At 40.1% G+C, this 18,077-nt stretch overlaps 1 protein-coding gene across 4 annotated transcripts in view; it reads right to left on the bottom strand.

Annotated features, from left to right (window-relative positions):
• Nucleotides 1–18,077, bottom strand: part of LOC112110524 (cytoplasmic FMR1-interacting protein 1) — a 119,304-nt gene that overhangs the window by 19,992 nt on the left and 81,235 nt on the right. For all 4 annotated transcript variants that reach the window (XM_024205569.2, XM_024205568.2, XM_024205570.1 and 1 more), the window contains 2 exons: nucleotides 8,048–8,191; nucleotides 1,117–1,207 (listed from right to left, as the gene is read on the bottom strand). In XM_024205569.2, coding sequence (XP_024061337.1) covers nucleotides 1,117–1,207; nucleotides 8,048–8,191 — 235 coding nt within the window. The remainder of the gene's footprint in view (nucleotides 1–1,116; nucleotides 1,208–8,047; nucleotides 8,192–18,077) is intronic.

The following is an 18,077-nucleotide window of genomic DNA, read 5'->3' on the forward strand; positions in this document are numbered from 1 at the left end:
AAAAGAAGGCATCTCTGTCTCCTACACAAATGAGTTTTACCCTTCCTGAGTTTTATCCTTCCTGTAGAAAGAGTCCTCTGAGGAGTCCTAAGCAGATTTCTCCAAGGAGCCCAGGCAACTTCTTCCCTGCTGCTCATTCCTCAGGGCAGGAGGGACCCCATCCCCAAAAAGAATCTTCTGATGGAATCTCGCCAAGGTGAAATTCAGCTTCCTAATCCTTATTCAGGCTCTCCCCACGTAGGGGCCTACGTGGCTCTATGTATGGTAGCACCTGTTGCTTATTCCTAAATCCAGGCACAAAGGACATCTAAACACTTCAAATTTTTTATAATGGTTAATTGATATGACTCAGCCATTTCTATGCTTCAGAGAGAAAAACAGGAAGGAACACTTAGCAAATCTTTGATTTGGTTCAGCCTTTGCAGTGAGAGTCAAATATGCTATGGGGAGCAAAATCAACCTCATTCCAGTTTAATAAACCTAAGTAACACGGGAAAAATAAAAGAATGCTCTAAAGGTGGGTGGCAAATATAAAGATTCATTTGTGTTGTTAGAAGTTGTGGAAAAGGGGTGTTTGGGGGTAGGAAAGCCATTTCCAAATTTGAATCAACAGTATGACAAATACTAATTAGCAATTAATTCTCTTTTGTGGCATCCAGCTTCCAGAGTAGCTTCTTCTCCTCCAACTACTGTGACTCATTAAATGGCTAGGACGCCCCCAGCAAACCTGAAACGTAATTATTCTGCAGAACTATACCCCAGTTTGCACTGAGTACTCCTTCGAAGATTGTCTAATACACTGTATCTTATATCTGACAAGGACAAGAAATAAGCAGGAAACTTTTCCAGAGAACTGGGAACTAGATTACAGAGATTTAAACAGAACTGCTATCTGAAATTGCAAGGCAGGGAACCCTATGTAAGTATGAAAGAGAGCAATAGAAAATTTAGAAACAATTCCTATTCTGCCCCTACACTCATTGCCCAATGGCTATTTGAGAGCAAATAATTTACAATGAGATGTACATACATGAATTGTTTATAAAAATATACTGGAAGCCAGGAATTAATGTCCTCTTATTAATGCAATGGTGGTAACATCAAAGGTAAACCAACCTGGAGAGCCATATTCATGTCTAGGTAACCTACAGATTTTAGGCATCACTTCCATCAAGGTCTTCACATACTGAAGAATCGTGCCCTGCAACTAAGGGAAGACAGACATGCATTAACATATTATTGTTGGTGAACTAATAAAGACGACATTTATGCAGTTCATTCAACATATAAACTGAATATGCTCTAAAATCTTGTGTTTCTTAACTCTGTATGTTCTATAGTTCTTCCTATCATCTTTGTACTCTTAAAGAAACAGCTTTTTAAAAGAAATTATTGTAGTTGCATCTTCTTAAAAAAAAAAAAAAAAAGAGCCTGTGAGGAAGTACAGCAGATCTAATGAACTCTTCATGGGACTAACAGTGTTACCATTTCACAAGTTTTTGACCCAAAAGCCCAAACTGTGAAGAGCAACTGAACTGGGTGACAGTTCAGGGCCCTGATCCTGCCAGTGATCCTCATCCTTCTGTACATAAATAACTTTATGCATGCAAGTAATCCCACTGACTTCAATATGACTTCTCGGGTATGTTAAATTACTCATGTGTGTGAAGGGTTGCAGGTTCGGGGTCTAAATGTCCAGGCTGTACAAATGTGTTAAAACTGAATTGGTCATAGGTATCAAAGACAAACATATCGCTTCCCCAACATATTTTTTTCCTTCACTGTATTGCTAATTGTTGATTTAGAAGGGCTTCCATTAAAAAAAAAATGTTGCTGGTTTAAGGTTTCTATCATCAAATGATCAGAAGACTTCATATCTGAGCACGTTATAAACAAATGTGCATTATTTACATATTATTAACCACTCTCAGTGTGTGTTACGGTGGCAATAGCACAATAGCCAAGGCCAACAGAAAAATCTTATCTAGGAAACAAAGGCCCAAAACATATATAAAAAGTTACATTCATTTATTTATTAAGGTTGCAAATCAAGCACTTACGAGTTAGGAAATGCCAGAATTAAGGATGCCCCAGCAACATGAATTCAGGCCCCTCTTGTGCATAGGTACTGGGGTGCTGTCTTTAATTACATTATCACATACCATTCGGTACACAGCTCTCTCCTCCCATCCAACCCCATATCCCAGCCTGTCTCTTAATATCGCCTCTGGGATATCTTCTAATTTGGCCAAAACCAAACTTTCTCATCTTCCCTCCCAAAGCTTCTCCACTTACCCACTCTCCATTGCTGTCAACACCATCACCAATTTGGTGGTTGTTCTGGAGTTTCCCCTCCCTTTCCCTTGCCCAATACCTCCAAGGCCATAACCAAATCCCACTGCTTCTTCGTCCTCAACATCTCCAAGATCTATCCTTTCCATCCCCGTAGCCAAATCCCTCATTCAGGCTCTTAGCAAAAGGAAGGATTGTCCAGTGGTTACAGCACCAGCCTAGGACATGGGAGACTTGGGTACATTTCCCTGCTCCACCACAGAATTCCCCCGTGAGCTTCAGCAGTCACTTAGCCTCTCTGTGCTTCAGTTCCCCCACCTACAAAGTGGAGATAACAATGCTTCCCTACTTCACAGAGGGGTTTTGTGAGAATAAATATATTAAAGATTGTGAAATGCTTTGAGATATACGTAGATGAAAAGCACTATATAGGAGTGTAGAAGTATTACATCCCAACTTTGTCCTCTGCCATCCAAACAAAATGCAGCCACTATCATCATCTTCCTTTTCTTACTAGATCATGTCACTCCCCTCGTCAAATCTTTCCATCTGCTAGCCCATCAAGTTTAAGCTTCTTGTCATCACTTTCAAAAGCCTATCCCACCCTACTCAGAGGTGCGGTGCCTGTGTGGTTAAGGCACTCACCTACAATCCTGAAAGTCATGGGCTTGAGTCTCACCCACTCTCACACAGAAAGGCCACCTCCAGTTCACCCAGCTGCAAAATGGGTAACTGATCCATCGGATTAGGACAGTGGTTTTCAAACTTTTTTTCTGGGGACACAGCTGAAGAAAATTGTTGATGCCTGTGACCCAACAGAGCTGGGGATGAGGGGCTCGGTGTGTGGGAGGGGCTCAGGGGTGAGGGCTGTGGGGTGGGGCCGGGAATGAGGGGTTCAGGGTGTGGGAGGGGGCTCTGGGCTGGGGCAGGGGTTGGGGTGCGGGAGGGGGGTCAGGGCTGTCAGCTGGAGGCTCTGGGCTGGGGCTGGGGATGAGGGATTTGGGGTGCAGGAAGGGGTTCCAGGTTTGGGGGGGCTCAGGGCTGGGGTAGGGGCTTGGGGCACAGGGTTGGGTCATGGACTTACCTCCGGCTGCTCCTGGTCAGCGGCGCAGCCGGGGTGCAGAGGCAGGCTTCCCACCTGTCCTGGCACTGCAGACCGCGCTGCACCCGAGAAGCGGCCAGAAGCAGGTCCGGCTCCTAGGCGGAGGCATGCAAACAGCTCCACGCAGCTCTCGCCCGCAGGCACCATCCCGCAGCCGGTGCTCGGGGTGGGGGCAGCACGCAGAGCCCCATGGCCCCCCGCCTAAAAGCCGGACCTGCTGCTGGCTGCAGCGCGTTGTCGGAACAGGTAGGCACTAGCCTGCCTTAGCTGGGCAGCACCGCTGATGGGACTTTTAACGTCCCGGTCGGCGGTGCTGACCAGAGCCGCTAGGGTCCCTGGGTGCTGAGCAAGGCGACCCAGTGCCTTACATGCCACGACTCAGTATTGGGTTGCGACTCAAACCTTGAAAAACACTGGATTAGGATAGTCAAAGGCAGTCAACATGATGCTGGCCACATCACCATTGGCTATGAAACTGACACGCCTTAACTGCATCAGCCCAATAAGCCAGTGGCTCAGGGGAACTTTGACCCTACTTCTCCTGTGGTGAAAACTGGCATTGTCCCAAAACCCTCTGTTCCACCTGTTTCCAGTCTTGTTTGCCTGCTTGTGAACTTCTCACACATTCCCTCCATGCCTTCTTCCATGTGGCCCCTACATTCTGGTGTGACCTGTCTGAGCTCAACCGCAGCAACCTGCTCCTCTTCACATTTAGGTCCCTCTTAGAGATCCATCACTAGCATGCTGCCTTCGATGAATAAAGTTGACTTGTCAAAAAACTGTTTCTTCCTTTGCCCTAACTTCTGTCTATCCTTCGACTGCCAGGTCCTCTAAGCAGGAGCCATCCCTGCTTAAATACCAGTAAGTGTCTCACATATTGGGGAAATATTATAAACAAAATGTTGATTATGAGGACAGATTCTTAATAATACAGTTATCCACGTAAATATCACTAGACTGGTCAGACTTGACATTTATCTGTGGAGCAGAAAGGTTGAGAGAGATCAAGACTTTTTTTTTTTTTAAGTTTAAAAATCCCCCACACGTTCACAAACTTCTGTAAAAAAAAATGCCACGATATTTGTTATTTAAAATGCCATTAAATTTCTACTTGGGTGGCCCCCCCCATCACGTCTACTGCACTCAACCATCATGGGAAAAATTTTAGAACAAAAATCCTACTAAAGAATTAGTCAAATAAATGCAACCAAACTAAATAAGAGTTCTTCTCCTAAAAGCATTTCCTCCTTTCCCTTTGTTTGACATCCTACATTGATAACCTTGCTTGATTCCCATGACAGCTATAAAGTCATTGGGTTATTTTAGGTTGTAAGCTTGATGAGGCAGGAGGAGGAGACAGAAATACTTCTACGTGCCCAATAGCAGGCAATCCCCTCCCAGTTACACAAAGGGCCATCTATAAAGATAAAAAAGAAGGTTGTGTGGCTAACTTCTCTGACATATGGTCTGAACACTAGTCTAAACAAGCTTGATACTGTGCACCGCTAGATCAGTCTTAAAGACTAAACCTTCCTTGTTTTCTAATACTGTACTTGGTCAGCTGGCAATAACAATATTACCGAAAACCCTGAAAAAAGGGAAGGCAGAAAAAACTTTTCAGCTGCTGCTCAAATACGCAAAGAAATTTAGTAATCAGAACACAACTAATTTGGAGTGAATTTAGCTGGAACAGCTGTACTTCATTTTTCATACATGATTGTCCAGGCCCTACCAACCCTCTCTCTCCACATAGGACTATCTAAAAACTTTCCTCCTAAAGAGAGAAGTTGGGATATTTGAAGCAGTCTAGAGGATTTTAGAAACATACTTTCCATTGATTTCAATGGAAGATCTAGGGGATTTAGACACATACCTTCCATTGAAACTTATGCAAGATGGGTGTCTAAATTCCCTAGACTACATGGATAATCTCAACCAGAGTTATCTTTCCACAAGAATTTCTAATTTCCCAAAAACAAAATGTTACAGTATGCATACAGCTGACATTAAAGCAATTTTACTTCATCTTTTGAATCAAGGGCCTTATAACAGGAACTGTCTCATATTTCTGTATTATTTTAAAAATCACTTCAGATATTGAAGTGTTTGGGGGGGGGGTGGCTAATTTTTCACTTCAGTTTTAAAGAGCTGTATTTTTTCTCCCTGATTTTATCACCGATACTGAGGCACACTTCTGTAGCGGTAGTATAAATTTTTTTTTTTAAACTGAACACTAATAACAAGTCTTAATATTTGAAGAAAACAGAAGTCCACTATATCATCATAAAACAAACCAATAAGCAAAAAAGGACAAAAATCTTTACAAATTATGAGGTAAAAATTATATGTGGCACACAATGAAGATTATTGCCTTGGTATTCTAAAAAAACCAACAACAAATAGGTCCACTGCAGAAAAATGAAATATGGATATCTCCACTGATGTTTTAGGAAGCTCCTTACTTCCAAAAGTTGTTACTTCTCCATCCCTACTGCCATTAGAGGGTGATCCCAGCTCAATCAGCAAGGCATGTCTAAAAAGCTATGTGGTAGGCCTCTTTCTGCAACCTGTCTTGTTTGAAATATCTAAAGAATTAACTTTAAAATTTACTCCCAAATCTCTCTCATGTGACTGAAGCAGAGATATGTCAAATATCTAGGTTTGTTTATTTGTATGCTAGCAGCAATAACCAACAGGAAGTCTAATCCATCTTCTTCTAAGAGCTATTCATGAACAATTATAGCAGTTTGGAAGTAACTTTAAAAGTGATTTTCTCCTATTGGGGAATTACTCTTTCGGAGGTACTCAGATGGCCCTAATCATCCTAGTACTGGAGTGCCACATAATCTTTAATATGTTTATCCCTAGAACACCTATGTGAGAAGGGAAGTGCTATTACCCCCCTTTTACAGATGGGAAATGGGCACAGAGAGGTGAAGTGACTTGCCCAAGTTCACACAGGAAGTCTAACAGAACACGGACTGGGAACCCAGTCATCCCAAGTCCTATGCCTTCCTCTTTTTTATTCCTGGGGAATTCTACGCCACTGCACATGTGCAAAATTCACGTGCCCCACAGATTTCTTTGCTTCCCCGCAGAAAAATGACTTTCTGATGGGGGAAGCAAAGGGAAGCTGCAAGAGCGGTAATGCAGCCCTCCCCAGCAGCATGGGTAAGTCATTACGGGCACGGGCACCCAGGGCAGCTGGCGGAGAGGTAAATCAGCTGCTATCCTGGCTGGGCTGGGGAGGACGGGTCTTCCTCTTCCCCTGCAAGGAGTGGCTGGGGCTGGCTCAGACCCAACCCCAGAAACCTCCTGTAGCTGCCGGAAGCTCCGCATCTCCCACCTGCGTCTTGTCCCCATTGGTCCTCCGCCGCAGGGGGAGGAGTCACTGTATGGGGAATTTCTCACCCGTCCACCCAACCCCTGTATATCCAAACCCACCCTTACCCTGACTCCTTGCTGAGCCTCACCCACCCCCCTGCACCGAGCCCCCCACAACCGCTGAGCCTCTTTCCTCTGCATCAGGAGCCTGCCTGCATCTGGACCCCCACCCCTGCACCCAGACCACCTTCTGCTGAGCCCCCCCACTTGAACCCCCGCCATGACAAGCCCCACCTCCCTGCACTTGGACCACCCTGTATCCAGATCCTCACACCACTGAGCCCCAACCAGCTGCACCCGGATCCCCACCTCCCCAAGCCCCACTCCTGCAGTACCCAGACCCACCCACTAAGCCCCCACACACCCAGAAGCCCATCCCCCCACACCAAGACCCTCACTGCTGAGCCCCAACCATCTCCAGTAGGACCCCCCTGCAGAGTCCCATTTTCCCTGCATCTGGAACCATCAAACGAGCCCCTGTGCATCCAGATCTCCCCTGCATCTGGACCCCCCACTCTCAGACTGCCCCACACCTCACCCCACACCTGGATTTCCCCCCGCACAAGGATCCTGCTGGACTAAGCCTGCCTGCCCCACTCCTCGATCAGAGGCCAAAGCTGGGCGTGCATGCAAGACTCTGTCCCTCTTGCTTGCTATCTTCGTGTGCCTGGCATGGAGGGTCAGGGCCCCGGGGTATTTTTGGGGCAGGCCCGGCCCTTGCACTGTGTCAGGGTCGGATGCAGCCTCATCTTCAAGTCCATGTCCCGTGGGTGGGGTGGGGGTACTGCAGGGTGATCTCCCACCTCCATGCAGCCAGTAGCCTGGGCTCCCCACTGCGATAGTGGAGCCTCCACATTTATTTATTGACAAATAAAATATGAAGAATTTTATGGAATTTTAAAATATTGTGCGCATATTTTTTGGGGGGGGGGCACAGAATTCCCTCAGGAGTATCTTTTTTTGAGGTCCTTAACTGTAATTAAAAGTTAACAGCAATTTTTAGTTTAGTAAACTAATGGGAAGCTCATGAAAGTCAGGGAAAAGTTAATAGTTTAGGCTTATGCTTCCATGGAGAACTTAGCTAATGCAGCTTCTTTAAAATGTTTCCATTTCTTCCTCACACATTTTATAGTTGTCTGAACACGTTTAATAGGCTAAATGCATCATACTTATATTTAGATGTACTTTCCACTGCACATAAAACATTTCACCTCCATTAGAAGCAATCTGGGAGAGAAAGGAAGAGAGAGAGAAAGTTTGTTAACATACCAGGCTTTTGACCACCTTCAGTAATTCCTCCATTACCACAGCAATGCCCTGGTACCCAAGGAGCCTGCAAATGACTTTAAAGTGAGGGGGACCAACAAAGTTCCTGTAGTTGCTATAAATGCTGGAATATGTCAAATTCAAAGCCTGATGGGAGAAAAAAAAAGTATTAACAAAAATAACTCAATTCACCGCACTTTCATAGCAATCTCTCATTGGATACAATGTACATTACTTTTTGTGCAATATTTTTAAGTAGGGCTGTCAATTAATCACAGTTAACTCATGCGATTAACGCAAAACAAATAAACTAGACTAAAAAAATAGTCATGATTAATCAGTTTTAATCGCACAGTTAAACAATAACAGAATACCAATGTATATTTATTATAAATATTTTTGAATGTTTTTCTATATTTTCAAATATAATGATTTCAATTACAATACAGAATACAAAGTGTACAGTGCTCATTTTATATTATTATTACCAATATTTGCACTGTAAAAAAGATAAACAAAAGAAATAGTATTTTTCAATTCACCTCAGACAAGTACTGAAGTGCAATCTCCAAATGTAGAATTATTTTGTTTTACATAACTGCACTCAAAAACAAAACAATGTAAAACGTTAGAGTCTACAAGTCTACTCAGTCCTACTTCTTGTTCAGTCAATCGCTAAGACAAACAAGTTTGTTTACATTTACGGGAGATAATGCTGCCTGCTTCTTATTTACAATGTCACCTGAAAGTGAGTGTTTGCATGGCACTGTTGTAGCTGGGGTGACCAGACAGCAAATGTGAAAAATCGCGACAGGGGTAGGGGGTAATAGGAGCCTACATAAGAAAAAGACCCAAAAATCGGGAATGTCCCTATAAAATTGGGACATCTGATCACCCTAGTTGTAGCCGGGGTTACAAGGTATTTACATGCCAGATATGCTAAACATTCGTATGCCCCATCATGCTTCAACCACCATTCAGAGGATGTGCTTCCATGCTGAATTTAAATGGGTAGTCTATTATTATTTGTGAGAGTAAAACTGCGATTAATCACAACTATTTTTTTTATCATTTGACAGTGCTATTTGTAAGCATATTAAATTATACAGGATTAAGACAGAAGTTTGCCTCTTTAGCTCCTATATACAAGATGAGTTGCAAAGCTTCCTTTTAAAACAGAAGACACGACTAACTAAAATGTTCCTTAATAAGCTGAATGTATTAAACGCTAATTGTTGATGACTGGACATCTTCCAGTTACTATTTATACTACCACAATAATTCCTCCTTCAATTTTATGACTACACCATGTTAAAAGGGCACAAAAGTGGCCCAAGCCAATATCTCAGTGGTTCTCAACCAGGGGTACATGTAACCGTGGGGGTATGTAGAGATCTTCCAGGGGGTGCGTCAATTCATCTAGATATTTGCCCAGTTTTAAAACAGGCTACATAAAAAGCACTAGCAAAGACAGTACAAACTGAAATGTACACGGCTCTATATACTAAACACTGAAATGTAAGTACAATATTTATATTCCAATTTATTTATTTTATAATTATATGGTAAAAATGAGAACATAAGCAATTTTTCAGTACTAGTGTGGCTGTGACAGTTTTGTATTTTTATGTCCGATTTTGTAAGCAAGTAATTTTTAAGTGAGGTGAAACTTGGGGTAGACAAGACAAATCAGACATCTGAAAGGGGCACAGTAGTCTGGAAAGGCTGAGAGATTACCAAACATAATTGGAGCATATCCTGGTATTGTAGTTTCACTTACAGAACATTTAGGGGGAAAAAATCAATAGAATCTGTTACAGTTTCCATTTTATGGTGTCTCATGTAATGTTCTGAAGGCTCGAGTTAAGTAAAACCAGATTTCTAAACTTAGTGATCATTACAACTAATTGATAAAGATTCTCATTTGAGCTCATAATATCTATAAATGGACAAAAATAATCTGATATTGTGACACAGACGGACAGAAATTCTTTTGTCAATTAATATACAAGGCAAGATCCTTAGCTGTTCTCTATCACCGTATTTTTCACCTCAGTCAACAGAACTATGTAGACTTATACCCTCTGAGAATCTGGAAGATGATTTCTAACTCACATTGGGGCTCGGATGAGAGCTAGCTGTCAAACTCCACCTATAGGAGAGGGGTAATATCTGTAGCATGGGGAAAAGCAATCATAGGAAGTGGCAGAGATTATATTGGTTCCTTCTTTCAAAAGAGCTCGCCCATCTTTTGTTTCTGCAGGTTCTGTTGGATCCCCTTTGCTTCTCCTCAGTATTCACTGTTTGTAAGACATGAGTGCAAGCTAGTTGTACTATTAAATCCTGGGCTGCTCAGAAAGCAGCTGTGACCAAGGCTGGTATACATTTATAATTTAGGTTGGAATAGCTATGTCGCTCCGGGGTGTGAAAAATCCACGTCCGTGAGCATTGTAGCTATGTGGACCCCACCTCGAGTATAGACGCCCTGATCATCTAGGGAGGTAGTTTTGCTATACCAACAGACAACCCCTTCTGTTGGGGTAGGCTGCATCTACACTACAGGGTTATGTTGGCATAGCTACAATGCCATAGCTGTGCAGATATAGTCCTCATAATGCAGATATGTTCCAAGAGTGCTCCTAGGGAGAAGAGCGTGACCTCTCTCCGATATGGATCCCACCACAGTTATTCATGCCTTTGTCTGTCAAGACTAGATTTTTGTAATATGCTCTCTGTGGCTATACAGTGAGGCCACTTGGGAACTAAACTAATAAGCAGGCAGCTGCATTCCACCAACTTTTGAACAACTGTCTACTAAAGAAAAGGAGTTACTTGTAAGCATTTAAAAACATGCAGCTGTTGTAAATGTATAAACTATAAAACATATAAGACATAACATGGCCAAATTAAATGCTGGTGTTGGAACCTTAATTTTCCCATTTCCAGACTCTGATTTTAACAGAGCGGCTTTGTATTTAATAGTATGAAATATGCATAGAAAATATCCAACAAGTTAACATTATTTCAGCTAACTATTACAGAAAAGGAGTTACAACCAGCCAAGTAGATTTGTACTCTGGAGATACAGACGTTTCACTTCACCTTATTTTTAAGGTTATTACATTTCTTCTGCTCAGGGAGCTGTCTCCACTAGAGTGAACAGACTACACAGTGAAATAGGTCCCTCTATCATATTTTAAATTACAACTATTGACACCTGTTACAGATTGCATATTTATAATGGGGGGGGGGGGGGGGAATATTTTCTCAAATTATTTAGCCATTCTTTTTGTGAACTCAAACTGCAACAGATGTTTGGCAGATTATCAGAATCCATACAGGACACTGCTCTGGAAGAAGCTAAAAATCCTGTTATTTGATCACAGCTGATTGAAATACTGAATTCTAAATTAACACTGGCTGGCAGAGAGCCCAAAACTACAATTGAGTATTAAATGCAAAACTGTACAAACACATACAGAAGTAGGGACTGGGAAATCAAATGGGAGTGGTACTGGGAAAGCTTGATGAATGCTTACAAAAATATTTAATTTTACCAACTGTGCTACTCCTGATTTATGCTCTTATTTCAAGTGTAGCTGGCTTGCAGCAACAGCTTGGTTCCTGGGCTATTTTCTTGATTTGCTGCGTCCTTGCAAGAATAGGTACCCTAGTTATGATTGCTAAAATAATGCATGACAGAAGATGACTCAATAAACTTTCAAGTAAGAGAATAGCTGATGGAATATCTTTTCTCTCTTTTCTATTTCAGTCTTTAACTGATAATAGACAGGTCTGTAATGGAGCAACCTTGGTCTACAAGTTTGTTGCCTATTGATACTGATGAAGTACAGAGTTAATTTTCCCAAATGTTTCATAAAACATTAAACAACAGACTTTAAAAACCAAACACAGCTGAATGCTTCAGTATACTGGATACTATAAAAAAAATGATCCCTAAAAGCAGAAGCTTTATATTTCACAGTAATGATTTTAATTGTTGCATTCATTTGTTCTTGGGGTTTACAACTTCATAGACTTTGAGTAACAAAAATATTTGCACTACAGAATATCCCAGTGTAGAGACTATTTTACTTTATCCAATTATAGAGTATTTTATTATTCTACAAAATGTTTAGAGTGAGGAGAAAGGGTACAGCTGCATACTTCAAGAAAGAGAACAGTTATGGAAAAACAGGCACTAAAATATTCTTCAAAAAACCAGGCAGAAGAATCAGAAATAGCCAGCCTACAAAAATACCATATTTCCCCATGAATATTTAGACATTTTACATCAAACATGTAAAGCAGCTTGCAACAATCCACCGGTAAATGCTGGATTAGAGGCGCATTATAAAACTGTGACAAGGGATTATTAAAAAACAATAATAAAAAGTATTGCAGAGGAATACAAAAAGACTAAAGCAGAAACCTGAAACAGCAAAGTTCTCATTAATCACTGGAAGAAGCTTGCCTTTTTTTAAGTTATTGCTTCCTCCCCCCTCCTTCCACTAAAAAAAAACCAAAAACACAACAAAAAAACAAAAAACTAAACAAACCTCCTGTTCTGCTGATGTCATAGAAGTGCTAGCCTTATTCACTCACAGCATCACTGAAGCAAGCGTAGGTACATACAGAGCAGCATGTAACGGGAGTGCTCATACAGTATACTGTCCAAGAGGAAGCAAGTGAGAGAATCAATGTCTTTTTTCCTGCATGTTCTTTGAAAACCTAGGCAACAGGCTACTTAGACAAGATGTGCTCATGTACGAATTTAAGTAGAAGAGAAAGAAACAGTGTCACCAGCATCCCTGGAGAATAGAATTGCAAGTGTCAAGCAACGAGAATTTAGTCCAGAGAATCTGAGAGAGAAAACTGGCAAGTACAGATCATGAAGGAAATCACCTAAACAAAAGGACACAGAAAATCTGATTTTTCACTTTTGCAATCTCTCCATTTGAAAATCTTATTCTAAGGATTTATATCAGGAAGTGAAGGTCAGTAAAGATTTTATAATGAATAAAATACCAACTTAATTTTTCAAACATTAAGATGCCAGCAATGTTATGTACGTTACTTCTAAATAGTAAAATGTAATTAATGCTTGGAAACAAAACAAAACATTGTGATTACATTTAAAAAAATAAAAACCCAAAATTCTACTCAAATAGCTCCGAGGATGAGATGATGGATTCTAAATACAATCAGGCAATATTTTTTTAAAATCTTTTTACTTAAAATGTAATTAACTAGGAGCTATTTAACTAAAACTAGATATGGGACTCTCAAGAGCAAATAGATGCTCTGATATTATAGTGTAGACCACTGTATAGATACCTAAGAGACTTAGATGGATGGTCAAGTTTAGTATTATGAAAACCACGTTAGTCTGTGGTGTGCCCCCATCTGTTTATCCAAGGAGTTTATTCAATGGCAAACTCATTTCTTTGAAATTGATGCAGCTGTTTCATTGCCTATATTTTATGGTGGTTAGAAAGAAGAGCACCTACATTCTTGAGGGGTGGGTTGTTTTGTTTTTGTTATTTTTTAGAAATGCCTATATAATTTAGATGGGTGTGTTGGCATTTATATTTTTAAAATATGTTTATTGTTGTATTGTAGATGAGCATCTGCCTTATATTCTTCCCAAATAAGCAAAATACACAAACTGCAACTGAGAATTCTGAGAAATATGTTCCCACATATGAGTAGCAGTTTTTTTTTAAAGGACTAGTGCTTCATTGAAAATAAGTGCATAAGGTACAGTTATTTTAATGCGATTCTCAGATGTATAATTTTTCCAGTAGTTTTTCCAACATAAAAAAAGAAAGAAAGAAAATCATATAAACTTCAGAATATCTACTATGTCAGAATTTTATAAGCTTCCATTCTCAGAAATGTTCCAATACTAAATTGTTATATAGTCAGGAGACAAAATACATTACATCCACAATATGAAATAATATGTTCACACTGTAATGAAATCACTAATCGTTTATTTCATAATCATTGCCATAGTCATTTATGCTAGTAATTTAGCATAAACATTTCAAAAACACTTAAGTGCTTAGTATATGTCGACACTGCAGCCAGGAGGTGTGATTCTCAGTCTGGGTAGACAGACTCGTGCTAGCTCAATTGAGCTAGTGCGCTACAAACAGCAGTGTACTCAAGTACTTAAGTCAACGGAAATGATTCCCAAGTTGCCGAGATGCTTTTGAAAATTTTACCCTCAGAAAATATATGTCTGAACAAAAACGAAGTTAAACTTCTTTACAGAAACGTAAAATTCTGATGGTCTGCTAAGATGGGATGAACTAGCTAACTTTGAAAAGTAACACATCACAATTTTCTCAACACCTTTTAACATATCTTGTTATTAAAAAGTATTTGCTGCTTCTTATACTGCACAGTATTTTACTTTGGTCATGTTAAATTATTAATGGAAACAGTTAGAATTTTTTATTTAGTATGTAAAGTACTAGCCTGACAGATGATAATGTAAATACAGTTCAGGACAGACATTTCCATTAGTTACAACTTCTTCATTTACAGCATTAATCATTTTTACTATACAAAGATTAATTACCCCCAGCAAGTACACATGATGTAACCTGTGCTTCACCTTTTGATGCTAGCTTCCATCTCTGGGCTGGCAGTTTGGCTGTTCTAGCATGACTATAAAGGCAGCCTAAATGTTGCTTGCCATGATAGTTCTATCATACTTAAAATAGAGTAGTAGGAACAAGTTCAGCAGGGCTGTATAGAACCAAGACTACTAAGTGTGTTTCAGATGTTACTAATATACCGTTGATGAGGTCATTCCTTAAGGAATGGATACAAACGTGAGCCCATGTCAGCAGGAAGGGGAGAGAATACAGAGAGTAGGGAAGTGTAACAGATAGGGAATTTTTAGAAAAAAGGGATCAGAAGAACGGATTACCTACCGACAGGCTCATGCTCTGTTCTGGTTTTTAATAATTTGATGACCAGTTAAAATCAAAATCTATGGGTGAACACAGGAGGAAAACATTTGGATATTTTTGCCTGCCTCCATCTAATTAATAAAAATAGCCCCCATTCACAAAAGCCGGTATTTCTTAAGATGGGTTAGAATGCAGGAAAATACTAGATAGTTAATAGATAAGCCTAGAGGAAAAAAATAAAAACAGATTTAAAAACTCAAAACAAAACAAAGGCTCAATGAACTGCCAATAGATTGCTTGTGCATGTATTTTTTGGAATAGTGTGATGCAGATATCTATAGCTATATTGTTCTTCAAAGTGAAACCTGATAATCTCTTAACGTAACCATCTATGATTCAAGAGAAGTGTGAGGTTTTCGCTAGTTCTCCAATAGTGCTCAATATTTAAGCCTCTGTGACTCTATACTATCAAAGTGCTAAGCAATGTTGAATATCGTGCTCCATTTTCTGTTGAAGATATTTAAAATTTATGCCGTTAACAAAAAAATTGTTCCATGATCTCTCATGTCAACAGACATGTGTACTACCTCATGTGTCCTTTAAAAATTCTGGCTGTTTAGTTTTTACACTGCAATCGAGTTAGGAGAAGATTTTCAAAAGGCACTAAGGGGAATTAGGCACCCAACTCCCATTCGAAGTCTATGGGAGTTTAGTGCTTTATGCTCATTATGCCTCTTTTGAAAGTTTCCCTCTTAATAAACAGAAGTTTTTAAATGATGGGTAATTTCACTCCCACTGGTATACTGTCTGACTGCAGATTCCTTAGGATTGCAATATTCAGTGATTTACATAATAGTACCAAACATTTCTGTAACTGGAAAGGTTTGAAAATACTCTATGATTTATTTTTCAAGCAAATGCAAGTGCCAAAGATTCTCTTTGCTTATAGATTCAGATTACTTCATTTAAAAATGCCCATAGAAAAATAAAAAGCACTGTTTCCTAATAAATTACTTTTCTAAATTACAGAACACTAATGTTTAAGAGCCACATCATTCTTCTCTGTGGTGAAGCTTCTGGGACATCTCCTTATTTTTCTGGAACTGGAACTATAATCTCCCTTTCTTGAGGGGAGACAGTTGTGAAAAAATATTGAGTGGCATCACAATGGGAGTAACAATACAAAATATAACAGGAAGCACAGCAATGGTAATTTGGCCAACCATGGCCATTTGTGCTGACAGCTTTTACAGTATTATGTATCATCCCAACCGGAACAACATGCTGTCAGGTTATTCAAGAAAAAATTTTCAGAAAGAAGAGAGAGTGCCTGCTAGTCGGTCTTCATTTGTCATCGAAAACCTAACTCCACTAACCACCTACATATTGTGCGTAACCTGCCAATCTGCAAACCCCTCCAGCGACCAGTGCAGAATTTTTCACACATTAGAAGAAGATCCAGCATCAGCAAGCAACAAAAAAAAAGATCTGGCCCTGGGTATCTGGCTAACTAGCAGTATTCTGCTTCTCATCATTGTCGGGATCCTCCTTTATGGCTGCCTGCATATATGGTACCGCAAGAGACGAGAACGTGTAGAAGGACAAAACATGACCTCAGAACAGGACAAGGGGGAGGCTTGGACAATAAACAAGTCACACACCCCAGAGCAGTTTAACAGGCAAGGCAGATTAGTCCAAAGTGTTGAGGGTAAGAATGCAGAAGGTATCCAACTGGTTACCATAATAGAAAATCCCTTAACTTCTAAGGAGCCTACCATGCAAATTTCCAAAAGCCAGGAATTAGTGCCGATGACAGTTGGGCCATTTTAATTGGTAAAAGCCACTGCACAGATTAACTGTGCACCATGTGTGAAATATTTTAACCCACCGAGTTCTATACCTTTTATAGTTTGTATTTGCGGTGTTTAATTCTTGCTGATGCACTCTCATCAGCATTCTTATCCACAATTGCCCCTCCCACCATCACACATACAGCTGGAAAGCTCTCAATATTAAGGTTTAGAACTAAATAGTCTCTTGATTTGATTAAGAAAATATTATCAAGCATACAGCATAGAAATCCAAGGGTATTCTTGATTTTTGTTTTGGAGGGAGAGAATAAGGTTTATTCCAAAACGGTAAACCAAAATAAACACACGAATGAAAAGGGCAAAGGGAGAATTATTATTAAATAATAAAACAAACTGAAAATTGCATATTGAGACCTGGTATTCTCATGCTGCAGGCAGCTCGAATGCCCTGTATTAAATGACATCATCTATAATGGCCTGTCATGTTTTTTATCCACATCATTCAGAATCAGGTTGTTTCTGAAACTGCACAGCTCATTGCTGTACTTGACAGTTCCATTCAAAACAAGTTCTAGTTATAGGACACCAGCTAAATTCATTGATATTAGAAAAAAAGGATTCCTATTTCACCCAACTTAAAAATGCACTCAGGATGGTGACACCAGCAAGAGGCACTCTAGCTACACCACCATGAGAGGTTAAGGTGTTTAATGCTTAATGCCGCAGTTATAAGAGGGAAGTGCTCATTGCACAGCATGGAAAGGGGAGATCGTGAGACCCAAAACCATGACTAAATAAAACACAATAGGCAGGTTTTTATCCAGCCACCAATTTCTGTTAATGTACCAAGAGTAAAAGCAGCTAGACTATGACTGAGTACATGTATTTTTGAGATTATGGAAATTTACATGCAACTTTAGTTGTCCTGCAGATCTTGGCAAGTTGCCAACACTGTCCTTGAACTGCAAATGTGGGCACTCTAGAAGAACGATATATGTCCAGTCTGTTTTCACATATTCACATTCCATAGCTTTAAATCTATTAAGCACATATTTCTTCCTTTTAAGTTGATATATTTTAGTGTTATTGTATAATATGCTCTGTGTGCGTGGCTGTACGATATACTGTGATTTTATGCATTTATTTTAAACTGATATTAAAAGAATGTATATTTAAACTCAACATTCACTTAACCAGTTCGACCCATTCAAGCAGCCAAAAAAGGGCTTCTAATGGCTTTCTGGAAGCCAAGGTGGTCTATCACAGACAAGTCTGATAATGTAGCACCCACTTAAA

The sequence above is a fragment of the Terrapene carolina genome, unplaced genomic scaffold (genome assembly GCF_002925995.2).
Source record: "Terrapene carolina triunguis isolate 2854851 unplaced genomic scaffold, T_m_triunguis-2.0 Scaffold23, whole genome shotgun sequence".
Taxonomy (NCBI): Eukaryota; Metazoa; Chordata; order Testudines; family Emydidae; genus Terrapene; species Terrapene triunguis.